This window comes from Sycon ciliatum, chromosome 1 (genome assembly GCF_964019385.1).
Source record: "Sycon ciliatum chromosome 1, ocSycCili1.1, whole genome shotgun sequence".
Classification (NCBI taxonomy): Eukaryota; Metazoa; Porifera; class Calcarea; order Leucosolenida; family Sycettidae; genus Sycon; species Sycon ciliatum.
The window spans coordinates 4558301-4574675 of record NC_088643.1 but is presented as its reverse complement, the minus strand read 5'-3'; the positions used below and the strand labels follow the sequence as shown (position 1 = coordinate 4574675).

The 16375-nt window shown below is 49.9% G+C and overlaps 1 protein-coding gene across 1 annotated transcript in view; it reads left to right on the top strand.

Annotated features, from left to right (window-relative positions):
* The window catches only part of LOC135810583 (WD repeat-containing and planar cell polarity effector protein fritz homolog), a 41489-nt gene that overhangs the window by 5141 nt on the left and 19973 nt on the right, over nt 1-16375 (top strand). Inside the window, exons 5-12 of the mRNA XM_065324078.1 lie at nt 1098-1224; nt 2303-2454; nt 11112-11192; nt 12538-12647; nt 13156-13218; nt 13493-13601; nt 14060-14096; nt 15245-15315. Of these exons, the coding sequence (XP_065180150.1) occupies nt 1098-1224; nt 2303-2454; nt 11112-11192; nt 12538-12647; nt 13156-13218; nt 13493-13601; nt 14060-14096; nt 15245-15315 (750 nt within the window). The remainder of the gene's footprint in view (nt 1-1097; nt 1225-2302; nt 2455-11111; nt 11193-12537; nt 12648-13155; nt 13219-13492; nt 13602-14059; nt 14097-15244; nt 15316-16375) is intronic.

Below are 16375 nucleotides of genomic sequence, written 5' to 3'. Positions count from 1 at the left end.
CACTCACACACACACGCACACACACATGTACACACACGAACACACACACACACATACACACTACTACTACTACTACTACTACTACTACTACTACTACTACTACTACTATGTACAGCTACCCTATCGGGCCAGGCCGCTCCCAGAAGCGGGAGACAACGACAAGAAGAGAGAAGAGAAGAGAGAGAAATCGCAAAGTCAACAATATTTGGCATGGCGTTGCAAGTCCTGTGGCCTTGAGAACCGTCTTTCGCAATGCTCGCATTCATGACGGCAGTTGTTCCTGGCTGCACGTGACATCCGTTTCGCACGGTCACAGTGATGACGGCTCAAACCAGAACGAGAGCGGAAAGAGCGGCGACAAACATCACATCGAAAAGAGTCAGATTCATGGCGAATAGATACAGTGGGGACATCCGTGGACACAGGACAGCAATGCACAGCCAGTCCTCCAGCGCTCCTCAACCACCGCATGCACTTCATACATTGCCTGGCACCCTTCTGTTGTGACACAGGCAACTTCCACTGGGCAATGCACTTGTGTCGGGCCATGTCGTTACGGCGGCGGAAGTCTCTGGCACACAGCAAGCAGCGCAAAGGTGGCGAATCATCTGTGTGCGGTGGTGGCTCAGCAAGGAACATCCTCCAGTTCTATACACACACACACACACACACACACACACACACACACACACACACACACACACACACGCACACACACACGCACACAATATTGGCCAATCCATATGCCTTGTCTCTGGGCATGCCACGTACATGAGTGCATGAGATAAGTGCTACTAGTTGTCACATGCACTGCCAGTGACAGAACGGGCAGCGACTACCTCCTTTACACCGGGAGATGACGACCCAGCAACGTGGCCGTACGGGGCTCAGGCCACGGAGCTTTGAAACTCGCGTGGGATTTTCACTCAGCACGCAGCCCCGATAAATAATACCGAGTGTCACGAGTGTCAGGTCATTTGACAATGTGTATCCATTGACCGAGACCCGGCATACATACCGCTTGTGACTGATAGCTATGATGAACGCCTCGTTATCCGCTCTGTATCATCGGGCCCGTCTTGTTGTCCGCCCTCCAGGTCATACTACAGAACGGAGCAATATTGCACTATGGTCTGACATCGCACAGTGGTGATGTCGATCGTCTCGTCATAGACCGGACTCTAGTTGGACGTGTCGGTGGCCAATCAGAGATCCTGTTTGACGGTAAGCGAAGAAGGTAACTTTAACACTGTGCATGAGTGCATGTGTGCACGTGAACGAACACGCATCCAATTAGCGCATGTGCGCGCCGTGTGTGATATCTTCTCGTACGGTGCATACGGTGCACTGTGTAGTTTTATCGTTGCGGTTCAATCATTGCCTGGAGGTCTTTGGATCATGTCACTTAACCACTCTACAATGCGCTCTCTGCCCGACCCACTCCGCTTCCGATGCCCATCAGTACTGTAGCAGCGGTGGCAATTCCATAACAGATTTTGATATTGTCAGACCCTCCAGACAGCCAGGCAGGCGTTTTGCTCCAACAAGGCTCATCAGTGTAGGTGGAACATGTAGACGATGAATGATTGGAGGTGAATGAATGATGTTGTGTACGGCAGAATGGCACACTTCTGCACTTTGTTTTTCGTAGAAGTGTGACTCTCAACAGCCCAGTCTGTGTAAGCGTGTGGTAGTGGATCGTACTCTGATTGTCCGAGCGAAATGCGCGCTCATTTCAAGCCGAGGAGCCAACAACGACTGAAATACGTTTCTAACTAGCCGTTACCAGGCAATTGGTGTAGTCGCTTCACCTCCAATCTGTACACAAGTACTTCGAGTACACAATCTGCGGACACGAGTACACGAGTATATGTACTTGTACATACCTGTGTGCTTGAAGCTCTCAATGTGTGGTGGCATCTTGGCAGGGAATCACTTACCCTAGTATTCACCGTATGAGCGTGGCGTGAGTCATGGTCGGGCACACGCCCTCAAGGAGTGGCAAGTTGTTATTTATCCACTCTGCATCGTCCAATAGCAGCAAGTGCAGTTTTGATGGCTTGTGACAGGGTGTGAGTGTGCACGACCAAGGCTCTAGCTCCTGTAGGAATTACACACACCGTGCTGCTCTCATGCTGACGGGCAATCAAACAACGAGCAGCAGATGCAGAAGGCTCACACTGCTTCATGCACGGAGACTCCCGCGATTTAGGCTAAGACCTGTGGACAATCCAAAAATACAAAATACGAATGCGCTTCTAAATGCCTTGTTCCAATCCCTTGCCGTGTGCGTGCCCTGCAGGTGTTCTGTCCAACAATGGATCTCTCATCGTGCTCTCGTTCCTGGAGAAACCGCGTATCGCCCTCGTCTACGTCTCGCAGCGCAAGTCTTCCGCGCCGACCGGTATTGTGACGGAGCGAATAGAGAAGCTCTCGACGCACGGCGACATACGGGTACGACTACTAGCTGTTTGTTTGTTTGTTTTGATTTATTCTAATCTGTTGCCTCAACAGTACAATATGCAACTTCTAAGAGGGTCGAACAGGGAGCAAAATAACTGAAGGCCATCAGAAAGGGAGTGGGAGAGAGAAGGAGGGAGGGAGAGAGAGAGAGAGAGAGAGAGAGAGAGAGAGAGAGAGAGAGAGAGAGAGAGAGAGAGAGAGAGGGAGGGAGGGAGGGAGGGAGGGAGGGAGGGAGGGAGGGAGGGAGGGAGGGAGGGAGGGAGGGAGGGAGGGAGGGAGGGAGGGAGGGAGCAGACTACTACATGAACCAGCAAGCGTACATGTACTGTTGTGGGCATAGAAACCCGGTGGAGTGACCCGGGCTGGCTGGCGCCCTTACTTGCTTAGCGCGTACACACACTGTCACAGTGCAGCATGGACCAGCAGTGCTCACGGCTGCACGGCCAGCGCCCCCCCCCCCCTCCCCCCTCCCGAGGCTGCTTGACTTCGCAATGGATTACAATGTCCGCAACAGTACATAATCCCCAGGAGTGGACAGCTCCAGTCTCTTGGGTCTGCATGACTTCACATCACGTGGCATTATGATTAGTTGCCGGCTGTGCATGACAACAGTTAATTGGGAACTCTTAGCCTGGCACGAGGGAAACATGGATGCAGCAAACGGGATTGTGGTCTTTCACCACTTTGCTGGTGGGCTTAGCTACTCACCTCCCACCGCTTTAGGAGCTGCATCTGCGCCTTAGATCCTTGCAGGATGGTGGCGTTCCTATGGATGCTGAAAACTCAGCCTCAAGCGAACCGTGAATTTCTCTTTGCATGATAGCTACAGGGTTGTGTGTAACCCTGCTTTAGCCGGTACAGCTCTCTGGTGGTCACTTTGCACTGTTTGTCAGCGTAATCTATCCAACCATGTCCTGGTATGCACAACTCGGTTGCAGTCACATCACTGGATACAGACAATACAGGCAGGTATACTGGAAATCATGTAATTTGTGGTGTAACTTTAATTTCGGTGATTTCAGTAGAGAAACCAGGCACCTAAATTTAAATTACACCTACAAGGCACTAGAGTATGCACTGTATGTGAAGGGAACGCTGGTCACCTAATTCTAGATTACAGCTGAAACCTGGCAGGTGCCTGGCACCGAAATTTGAATGCACCTAAAATTACATGTTTTACAGTACACTCTTGGTGTGATGAGCTCTCACCACTGCATGACTGGCGGAAGTAGTTATGATTAGTCCAGCCGTACCATAGTCCTCCACACTTCGTGTAAGATATGGTGGGTACACATGACCTGCTCAGCACTAAACACCCGTTGTCAGTTCGAATGCCAGTGCATGCCTATGAGTGCGTATGACCAAGTAGGCCTTTTGGATATCAGGTCTTCAATAGTTATATGTCCTCAACATGCCAGTGCAACGCATATAGAAAAGATGCTATAATGGGGCAAATTGCCAAAACGAAGGTCAGAGCTGGAGACAGGGAGAGAGAGGATAGCTATGAGAGCTGCTTGCGGGTGTAAGGACTGTTTCAGTCAACTCGTCACTCAGTTCACACCAGCCAACACGGTTCAATCCAGCAATGGGATTAATCAATACATGCAATAAGAATAAACACAAGGAAAACGGCAATGAAAAATATCAATTGTGCACTCATAATCATGTATAAACAATTAAAATGAAACAATTCCAGAACGTTTTCGTGTGACCATCATCAGTGGAACATCGTCACATAGCAAGAATCACTAAAACAACCAGTTATATAGCTAGAGTAACATGAAAAGAAGCGTGAGAATGCAGCACAGCTAGCGGTTATGCATAACGCGTGTAGTGTGAACCTTTGCAGTGTATCTGAGAATGGTAGCAGTAGATGAATGTGGCAGCTGTGAGTGCGTGTGAACAAAAACTGGTGAGTGTGTATTATTTAAAAAGTGTGAGTGCTACAACATTTTCTTTTTGCTTGCATAGAACAGGGTCACGTGTGCGAATATATACAGCTTCCAACACCTGCAACTGCTTAAAGAAACGCGCGCGACAAATAACACTAAACCAGGAATCGTCAAACAACTTACGACAATCCGGACTGGACACCAAATGCTTGTAGATGGCAGACTTGCTCTTGTCGATGTCGAACTCCTCCTCGTCCGTATCACTCTCATCCTCCACTTCCTGCTCCCGCTCACCCTTGCTTTCCTCCTGACCATCCTGTTCATCCCCATCATCATCCTCCATCTCCATCTCCTCATGCCATCGCTTCTTTCTCCTTGACGTGTTCACTGCTGCGCCCGTACTTTCACCTGCCACTACTGGTTCCGCCTTCTCCATTTTTCTCAGTCGTGTCTCCGCTAGTCTCTGGCTTCTCCTCAGATTCGTTTTTCCTCCATTTTCATTTCGTTCTCCTGGTGATCTTTCCGTTACCGCCGTCAGGTTTGTTAACGAACGATCGTCCGGTGGTCTCCCATGCCGTGTTGTTGTCGTCAAGAGTGACACCAGATTCGTGTGTTGCGCTACTGTTGAGTCCGGTGTTGTATCCGTTTCCGGTTGTGTTGTAATACTGACAGGCGTAGTAGTAGGCAACGGGTGTTTTCTCGGCCTCCCACGCTTTGGCCTGCCTGCCCTGGCCGCTTTTGACAACAAGGACAATGGGACGTGTTGTTTGATACGTTCGGACAAGTGTTGAAGCGTCCTGCCAACATACCGACTACCGCACTGTCGGCATTCAAAATGATAAATGAGGTGACTCAAATGATGGGTCGGCAGGACGTCCTTCAACACCGTGAACGAACGTATCGTGGTGAAGACAGTTACTACATTCACTGCATAGTACGTCTTCTGGACAATAGACTTGACAATACGACTGACCTTTGTCGACTCCGCGCCTTTCCAAGGCAGGCACAGGAAGACACGACAAGGAGCCGGGCCGATTGTCAGTTCCTTACGGGGCGCATTGTTCGTGAGTAGTTTCGCTAACAGTGATCCAAGGAGCTACTATCTAGAGGCGTAGATTTCGGCATACCACCAACATCAAACATGAGAGAGCGAGTACTATGTGATTTTGAATTATTCTATCGGAAATTGAGTGGTTTTGCACCGGTATCGGAATCAAAGAAAATGGTGTGTACGGCCACAGTGCGTGCTACAGCCGAGGAACACGCTGACAAACCCGCTGAACGGAGAACATTTTCACTATCCCGCGAACACATGAAAGCTCGTTCAGAGCTGAAAAAGAACAATGATATCATCATCACTCGGCCAGACAAAGGTCGGGCAACAGTTATCTTAACGCGAATGGAGTATAATACAAAAATGGCTACCATACTGGACGACGGGTGTAAATTTGTGGAACTCGGTCCGGTTTCAACACATGATAAAACATTGGCTCGGGAGAAGGAAATAGTAACCTATCTGAAGAAACTCCGAGCAGCAAAAGACATAACAGAATCCGAGTTTTTCCGAATCAAGCCTATCGGTTCGGTTCGTCCGCGCATGTACGGCCTCCCCAAGATACATAAACCATCCTGCCCGCTTAGACCCATACTCTCCATGATAGGATCGCCCCAATACGCTATATCCAAGTGGCTCTGCGGCATGATACAACCGGTATTAGAGCATTATTGTAAACACAACGTTAAGGACACGTTTGAATTCGTTGAAATCCTTCGTGACAACCCTATTCCGCCTACTGCCCATATGTGCTCTTTCGATGTTGTAAGCTTGTTTACAAACGTACCACTAGACGAGACAATAGATATCTGCGCGCGAAGACTATACCACAATGATGATGACATTGATCTTCCATGGTTACCTGAGACAGCATTTCGACGTTTGATGCTGATGGTGACGAGTGGCGTAGAGTTCTCGTTTGGTGATGTTATGTATAAGCAGACAGACGGTGTGGCGATGGGGTCTCCGTTGGGCCCGGTACTGGCAAATGTCTTCGTTGGATATTGCGAATCGAGAATGGACAAAATAAAGTGGCCTCAGTTGTACGTTCGATTTGTGGACGACTCATTTACCTATTTCGAAACAAGACGTGACAGTGAAGCCTTTCTAGATGAGTTGAATGATGTCCACCCTGCATTACGCTTCACATGTGAACACGAGGATTGCAACAAATTGTCGTTTTTAGATGTACTCGTGGAAAAGACATGTGAGGGTGTTGTGACATCGGTGTATCGTAAGCCTACATTCACTGGTCAGTATATTATGTACGATTCATATTGCTCTTCGCAATACAAGACCAATCTAGTCCGAAACTTAGCTGACAGGGCAAGACGCATTTGCTCCGAGAGTAAACTGCAAGCAGAACTTGATTTCCTTCGCTCTGTCTTTCTTAAGAACGGGTATCCAGGATCACTGTTAGCGAAACTACTCACGAACAATGCGCCCCGTAAGGAACTGACAATCGGCCCGGCTCCTTGTCGTGTCTTCCTGTGCCTGCCTTGGAAAGGCGCGGAGTCGACAAAGGTCAGTCGTATTGTCAAGTCTATTGTCCAGAAGACGTACTATGCAGTGAATGTAGTAACTGTCTTCACCACGATACGTTCGTTCACGGTGTTGAAGGACGTCCTGCCGACCCATCATTTGAGTCACCTCATTTATCATTTTGAATGCCGACAGTGCGGTAGTCGGTATGTTGGCAGGACGCTTCAACACTTGTCCGAACGTATCAAACAACACGTCCCATTGTCCTTGTTGTCAAAAGCGGCCAGGGCAGGCAGGCCAAAGCGTGGGAGGCCGAGAAAACACCCGTTGCCTACTACTACGCCTGTCAGTATTACAACACAACCGGAAACGGATACAACACCGGACTCAACAGTAGCGCAACACACGAATCTGGTGTCACTCTTGACGACAACAACACGGCATGGGAGACCACCGGACGATCGTTCGTTAACAAACCTGACGGCGGTAACGGAAAGATCACCAGGAGAACGAAATGAAAATGGAGGAAAAACGAATCTGAGGAGAAGCCAGAGACTAGCGGAGACACGACTGAGAAAAATGGAGAAGGCGGAACCAGTAGTGGCAGGTGAAAGTACGGGCGCAGCAGTGAACACGTCAAGGAGAAAGAAGCGATGGCATGAGGAGATGGAGATGGAGGATGATGATGGGGATGAACAGGATGGTCAGGAGGAAAGCAAGGGTGAGCGGGAGCAGGAAGTGGAGGATGAGAGTGATACGGACGAGGAGGAGTTCGACATCGACAAGAGCAAGTCTGCCATCTACAAGCATTTGGTGTCCAGTCCGGATTGTCGTAAGTTGTTTGACGATTCCTGGTTTAGTGTTATTTGTCGCGCGCGTTTCTTTAAGCAGTTGCAGGTGTTGGAAGCTGTATATATTCGCACACGTGACCCTGTTCTATGCAAGCAAAAAGAAAATGTTGTAGCACTCACACTTTTTAAATAATACACACTCACCAGTTTTTGTTCACACGCACTCACAGCTGCCACATTCATCTACTGCTACCATTCTCAGATACACTGCAAAGGTTCACACTACACGCGTTATGCATAACCGCTAGCTGTGCTGCATTCTCACGCTTCTTTTCATGTTACTCTAGCTATATAACTGGTTGTTTTAGTGATTCTTGCTATGTGACGATGTTCCACTGATGATGGTCACACGAAAACGTTCTGGAATTGTTTCATTTTAATTGTTTATACATGATTATGAGTGCACAATTGATATTTTTCATTGCTATTTTACGACTGTTGTCTCCTCGTCGGTTATTTAAACAAGGAAAACGGTTCGGGATAATAAATTAGGACACTCAGGATCTGGCCGCCATTCTCGGGCTCTCTCTCTTGATCTCCTCGACCTTGCGCCAGGATCCGTCAATATGTACAATCACTACAACAAGTATCACGTGCGACCTACGTCGCTGGTAGACTGCATGGTACTACCCAGCGCTAGGGATAGGGCATGCCAAGTATGTGGCGAATGCGTACAGAAGGAACACAGTGCAGGTAGGTCTAGGATGCTTCTAGCATACTAGTATCAGCAGATTACTGAAAGCGCATCACTGACAGAGACAAAACATACATTACAACCAGAGTCATGCAACTATCAGCCATAGTTCAGTGGGACTACCACATTTCCCCCCTTTTCAGAAAAAGACCAGCGGTCTACCGATAGCGACTTGGCGTTTGAGTCTTACGCTGCGGACGACTAGAAGCTGGTTGAACCGTACTAGGGTTTGCGGTAACGATGGCAGATGGCTGAGCACCGCATTCGTGCAGTTCCTCGTGTACCTCGTCATCATCGTCGTCTGTAGCCACCTTATCGCCTGGCCGAAGCTGTACGGGCGGGGTGTGATAACCTCCTCGCAGCAGTAGATCACCCGGACGTTTGCCGGTAGTCGTGTTGACGGCTGACCGAACTGCTCGAAGTGCCAAACGAAGTGCGTCTTCTGTTCGTGTCTCGCCAGATTGTCGCATGTGTTGCTTCAATGTCCGGTGGAGACGCTCAAGTGGATGCTGCTGCGGCGTGTTGGGGACAGTGCACTCGTGACTGATTCCCCATGACTCGAGCTGTTTGCGGAATTCGTCGCTGCAGAACGGTGAACGGTTGTCGGCTATTAGGTGTCGTGGCATGCCAAACAGAGTGAATATTTGGTCCAGTGCCCCGATGAGGTCACTTGTCTTCTCGGCTGGCAAACGTACAACTGCAGGATATCGGCTGTATAAATCCAGAAGGGTTAGGAAAACGCTCTGCTGGTAATACAACACGTCAATAGCGACGGTGTGCCAGGCATGAGGAGGTAGTGATGTTGGGCGCTGAGCACCAGCTGGAACATCAGTGGCTGAAGTCGACATTGCCAGAAGACCTAACTGGATGGAGGCCTGTTCTCCTAATAGCGCGGGCACCGTGCACTGTGTGTCATCGACTACAAAGATAGTCTCAGTGATTTCGCGGCCCTGATAGCTCAGGTTACCATCAAAAACTCCCACGGCTGTTATGCGTTGCGTTCCCACGGGCTGAAGTGGGCATGGCGGCGGTGACAAGACGTACCCCGATGGGAGTGCCGACTTAGGGATAATCGAAACCCTGCTGGCAGAGTCCACTCTTAGCGACAATGTGTGTCGGCTGTCCAATGTTACCTGCCTCAGAGGAAGCGTGAAGGCGGTCTTCTCTGCCTGCACCCCGAAGGTTTCATAGGACTCTGGTGTCTGGGCGGACTGTACGGCTGGTGATGCTGCACCCGTTCGGAGCGACGATACGGCTGGTGCGGTCCGATTCTGTTGCGCTGATGCTGCGTTCGGCAACTGGGTCTGGGCACTGCGGTCCGCTCGACCAAAGTCGGAACGGCACACCGACGAGAAGTGTCCCTTACGTCCACACTTGGCACAGAACATATGGACCGCTGGGCAGTGCGGCTTGCCTGGAGCGTGCTTCTCCCCACAATATCCACAGCCGGATGTTGGCAATGTTGTGTGTCGGCGTTGATGGATAGCGGCATAGCTCACCTCCAGTACTGGAGCGTTGTTAGCACAGTCCTCTGCTAACACGACTGCCTGCGCCTTGGCTGCGGCGGAGCTCAAGTCCTGCGCATCGTGCTCCAAGACACTCTTTCGGGCACTGGCCGAGCTGAGCCCCCGTGCAAACAGGTGGACTCCCACAACTCCCAGTAGTTCCTCGGCAGTACGAGTGCTGGTCAGGTTGCAAACCCTCATGTCCTTTTGCACCCGCAGCCGAAAGGCCTGTACAGTCTCCCCAGGACGTTGCTCGACTGCAAACAATTCCGCCAAACGGGACGCTGCGCTCTGTTTCGAGCCGAAATATTCTTGGAACAATTTGATAAGATCGTTGTAGGGATTAGTTGCCGTAGTTGGCACTGTCGGGTAGCTCTGCCATAAGTAGTGACTTGCTGACTCGCCTAAATTGGCAGCTGCTGCCAAATACTGCTTCGACTGATCCTTCACTTCGTGGAGTGCAAAGCCAATCTCCAACTGACTACGCCAAGTAAGGAAATGATCGTTTCCCAGCTCGTGGTCCAGGTCAAGGCGGACGCCGACTTTTACTTTTTCTGCCATTTCCCACGTGCGTGGTGGAAACTACAAACTTCAAGTTCAACGAGTGACTTACTAAGAAAAGAATCCTGTTCACTGCGCCAATGTTTCAGTCAACTCGTCACTCAGTTCACACCAGCCAACACGGTTCAATCCAGCAATGGGATTAATCAATACATGCAATAAGAATAAACACAAGGAAAACGGTTCGGGATAATAAATTAGGACACTCAGGATCTGGCCGCCATTCTCGGGCTCTCTCTCTTGATCTCCTCGACCTTGCGCCAGGATCCGTCAATATGTACAATCACTACAACAAGTATCACGTGCGACCTACGTCGCTGGTAGACTGCATGGTACTACCCAGCGCTAGGGATAGGGCATGCCAAGTATGTGGTGAATGCGTACAGAAGGAACACAGTGCAGGTAGGTCTAGGATGCTTCTAGCATACTAGTATCAGCAGATTACTGAAAGCGCATCACTGACAGAGACAAAACATACATTACAACCAGAGTCATGCAACTATCAGCCATAGTTCAGTGGGACTACCACAAGGACCGGGCCCACGCCATAGCTTTCTTATTCACTTTCTTCATTGTTGCGGCCATGGCACTTCTCTTTGTATCTCCCAGGTCAACTATATCGACTTGCCACCGGCCAGCAGTGCCAGGAGAACGGAACGGCACGTCTCCGTCAACAAGGCTGCTGATTTGGTGAGTCATGGGTATGACCCTGTCACGGTCACATAATAGCTTTGGCAACCATTTGTTTCTTTGTTTTTGGTTAATTTTAGTTTGTTGCCTCAACAGTACAATATACATCTTCGAAGAGGGTTGAACACCGTCACATGATAGCTTTTGCAACTGTCACATGATTGCTTGGGCAACTGTCACATGATAGTTTTGGCAACCATCACATGATAGCTTTGACAACCATCACATGATACCTTTGGCAACCGTCACACGATCGCTTTGGCAACTCTTAGACACACATATCAACAGAGCACGTGCCAGCATCGCCAGTAGAAGGCGACAAACAGCTCACCCATTTTTTTCATGCTTCCACTATTGCCTTGTCACAAACATTCTACGTACGGGTGCACAGAGCACCTGGAACGATCGATTTGTGCCTGTATTTTCGCTGAGTGAACTAAAAAGACACAAATACCCCCCCCCCCCCTCCTCCTCCTCCTCCTTTGGCAAGAACCCTGCCCCTGCTCTCTTGGCTAGAACCCTGCCCCTACCCCTTTGGCTAGAACCCTGCCCCTACCCCCTTGGCAAGAACCCTGCCCCTACCCCTTTGGCTAGAACCCTGCCCCTACCCCTTTGGCAAGAACCCTGCCCCTACCCCTTTGGCTAGAACCCTGCCCCTACCCCTTTGGCTAGAACCCTGCCCCTACCCCTTTGGCAAGAACCCTGCCCCTACCCCTTTGGCTAGAACCCTGCCCCTACCCCTTTGGCAAGAACCCTGCCCCTACCCCTTTGGCTAGAACCCTGCCCCTACCCCTTTGGCTAGAACCCTGCCCCTACCCCTTTGGCAAGAACCCTGCCCCTACCCCTTTGGCAAGAACCCTGCCCCTGCTCCTTTGGCAAGAATCCTGCCCCTACCCCTTTGGCAAGAACCCTGCCCCTGCTCCTTTGGCAAGAACCCTGCCCCTACCCCTTTGGCTAGAACCCTGCCCCTGCTCCTTTGGCAAGAACCCTGCCCCTACCCCTTTGGCAAGAACCCTGCCCCTACCCCTTTGGCAAGAACCCTGCCCCTGCTCCTTTGGCAAGAACCCTGCCCCTACCCCTTTGGCAAGAACCCTGCCCCTACCCCTTTGGCAAGAACCCTGCCCCTACCCCTTTGGCAAGAACCCTGCCCCTGCCCCTTTGGCAAGAACCCTGCCTATACCCCTTTGGCTAGAACCCTGCCCCTACCCCTTTGGCTAGAACCCTGCCCCTACCCCTTTGGCAAGAACCCTGCCCCTACCCCTTTGGCTAGAACCCTGATCATGGTGTGCATGTGTATTGTGTACCTGGGCGGCAAGTCCTCCTGTCTCTCTGTCACTCCGTGTAGCTTGCAGTGTGGTGGCCCATCTCAGCAGAGGACGCCTGGCCGTGGGCAGGCCTGTCCAAAGTGCCGGAGAAGAGAGTCAACGCCTCTAATCTGCTGCTTTTCAGTCTGAGGTGGGTGTCGTAGGCACGTCCTTGCAGTGATTAATGACCTTGTTGGTCGGCCAATTCCTTGACATTCTTGTTACCCTCTATTAATCCAGTGATCGCTAGATAGGAGGTGAGCCTTTTCTTCTTTCCAGATTTAGAGCTCCTATCTGGATGTGAGTGCACGTCACCTTCCCTTACTCAACATCACGAATCACGATAGTTGCCGGCACTTTCCCCTTATTTTCGTTTCCTCGCCAGGGTATGTTCCTGTGCCTGGCTTTTGTCTCGTTGTCTTTTAACTGTTGCTCCGTGTGCGGGAGTACAGTCATCCGGGGGACGTATAAGAAACGCTCTTAGTTTGACGACACTATCGTTCGTCAGTGCCTTGCCATCATTTCTGTTGGATGGTGGCTCTATTGGACTAAAACGTGTAGTTCAGTGTTCTCTGGACGTCAAGATACTCATGTTGCTTGCTTTTGCCATACTTTGTGGCTGCATTCCCATTTACATTGCGTTGTGTTCTTGCCGACAGTTCGAAGGTGGAGCTCATCTGGCACACTCGAACAGACGCAAGCCCTGTAGATATTCAATTCAGGTATAGTGGTGCCGGTTAGTGTGTGGGAGTGTTCATAAGCTCTGAGGCGAACCAGTGTGCAAGGGTGTGTGTGTCTGTGTATGCATGTCTGTGTGTGCGTGTATGTGTGCGTGTGTGTCTGTGTGTCTGTGTGAATTCACATGCATGTCTGTACCCATCGGTGTATTTGAATATACCTTTTTAGAATGTGCCTATGGACCTGGCTATGCCTGTTGTACCTTTTGTACATGTGTGTTCCCCTGGATGTGTTCTGCTTGTCCTCCATGGTGTGCAGTGCAAGGGAAACGTACCACTTGCTGACAGTGGAGGGTGGTGCGGCTACTGGCGACGCTGGCACATGCTCTGTTGATATGTGTGTCTACGAGTTCAGCTCAAGCCACAAGGTAATACTGCATTGCCGCCTGCAGAAGACGCAGTCGAACCCGGCTCAGTATAGCATACCTCCAGTGGGCCATATCCCGCTGCCTAGGGGCCATACACCCCTGTACAGGGCTATATCCCCTGCCCGGGGCCATACACCCCTGCCCAGGGGCCACACACCCCTGCCCAGGAGCCACATACCCCTGTCCAGGGGCCATACACCCCTGTACTATGTGGCCATGATACTGATATAGCCATGTACAGTCCTCTCTTGTGTTGGGGAACATAGCCTCGTGCTGTGTGATCAGCCGTGTTGAGTAGACTACGAAAAGAAAATTTTGTCTCTGCTCATGATTGTATGCATTGCCGTAAAGCAATTCTCCACCACAACCTGCAGCCCCGTGTGTATACTGTGGCCATAATGGCTTCTGTTACGATCAACCATTACTCGTGTTTATTTCTTTTGCCATTGCTTGTTCAGGTGGAAAAGGTCCTTAGCAACAAAGTGGATCTTCCAGGTAGGTGACCTATCAGCTCCTTATCATCCCTCGCATTCGGCAAGGGCCCTCGCTGGAGTGCTGCCGGTGCATGCAGCAAACGATTCGCCGTAGGGACATGATTTATGACTTTGCTCTTTTGAACTCTTTCCTAACGTTTTGACTTGAAATAGGGGGCTCACAGAGAAAGGGGGGGGGGGGGGGCGTTGATACATGCTTGTAGAGAAACAGACATGCTGAAACCCTAACTGCTTTCTGATGACTCACCTTGGACAGCACTCTGAGATCATGAATAATGCCATAAACAGTCAACCCACAAGCAGGCAGTTGTTTATAATATTATGACTCCCTGGTCACGACTGATACAGTAAATATACACAGGGTGTACTTCGAAGTGCTTTTGTTCCTTCCTGTACAGAGGCCCTCATTCAAGTATTCTGTGGCTAAAATAGCAGGATTACATCTGTATTTTTGACATTATTAAAATTCGTGTGACCTGCTACGTTACAAACCGGAGTCCACAGTATCCTGAACATTGCATGGGTCATCCACATTCCCGTATGTTTTACGTGTGACTAAGCCTGCCACTGAATCAGTGCACGGTGTTGTACTGGTACGCGTTAGAGCAAGAGTACATAACCCCCAAGAGTGTGCAACTCCAGCTAGCTATGGGGTCTGCGACGGCAGAACTTCACATCACGTGATGAACCCGTACACATTATTTGCACTCTGTGCATGATTGATACAGGGTTGTACGCAACCCAGCTTTGGGTAAACTCTCTTGTGGTCACTTTGCACTGTTTGCCAGTGTAACCTTTTGAACCATGTCACGTGATGTGAAGTTCTGCCGTCGCAGCACAGCATAGAGGTTGTGCAGGCAGTTGCACACTCTTGGGGGTTATGTACTCTTGGTTAGAGGCATATATATGGTGTGCTGGCTGTGTTCTTTGCTCCAAGTAACGAGCCTCTTTTAAGGGCAAACGAAACACAATTCAATGCGCCGTCATGAAGGATTAGAACACAACACATTTCATTGCTGCTGCCTGTTGTTTGGATCCTGCCTGAGAAGTAGTATGAGGGAATTGTTGGAAAAAACCCACACTACACAGGACTCGGTGATGCTTCAGTACGTGTTACTGCTTGCGTGTGTTCATTGTGATCCTGAATAGGCACTTTACTAGCACACGCTCTGAACAATGACGAGAGTCGCTTGGCCTGTGCCTGCAACAATGGGCAGCTGGTGAGTTGCATGCGTACTCTTCAGCCTGAAGTAGTGATAATGTACCATACATACTCTTTTAAAGGGGAAGTTAAGGCAAAAAATAAAATTTCACCAATTGTAGTCTTCGGGGTGCTGAGTCGAATGGTCTTGGTCCGAGAAAGCTGAGACGCTCCCTTCCTACTTGAATCCCAATCGAACTCGCGCACTTCCACCGAAACTGGGTGACTGCGCCCTACTAGATGGGGATTTGTATGCAAAATGTCACTAAAAGCGCCGTTTCGTTCTTATAAAAGCACGGATGACCGCGATTGGCCCATATGTTGTAGTCTTTTGGACGCTGGGTCGACTGGTTTTGGTCCGAAAAGGCTGCGCTGCAGCGTTCCTCCTTTATTCCCAATCGAACATGGTTGAACAAGTGGTCACGTGCTCCTGGGTGCCCAAATCACCTGGTCACCACGCCAGCAGGCGACAACTTTCACACCAAGGTTCAACTCGAGTTCAACTCGAGTGACAGGACTGCACCCAAAAAAGGTCAAACAGGCTAGTAAGTTGTACCCTGCAGGCACGGTGACCAGCTGACTGGTGTACGCAGGAGCACGTGACCGCTTGTTCAACCATGTTCGATTGGGAATAAAGGAGGAACGCTGCATCGCAGCCTTTTCGGACCAAAACCAGTCGACTCAGCGTCCAAAAGACTACAACGTATGGGCCAATCGCGGTCATCCGTGCTTTTATAAGAACGAAACGGCGCTTTTAGTGACATTTTGCATACAAATCCCCATCTAGTAGGGCGCAGTCACCCAGTTTCGGTGGAAGTGCGCGAGTTCGATTGGGATTCAAGTAGGAAGGGAGCGTCTTAGCTTTCTCGGACCAAGACCATTCGACTCAGCACCCCGAAGACTACAACTGGTGAAATTTTAATTTTTGCCTTAACTTCCCCTTTAATATAAAAAGGAAGGACCAAAATGTTACGTTGTCCGTAGTTTGTGTCCAACATTAACAGTTATAAGCAAGTTTGTGTAAGTTGTATTGTCTTTGAATGTCAGTATCACATCAGTCAGTTTTTTCTTTTATTCAA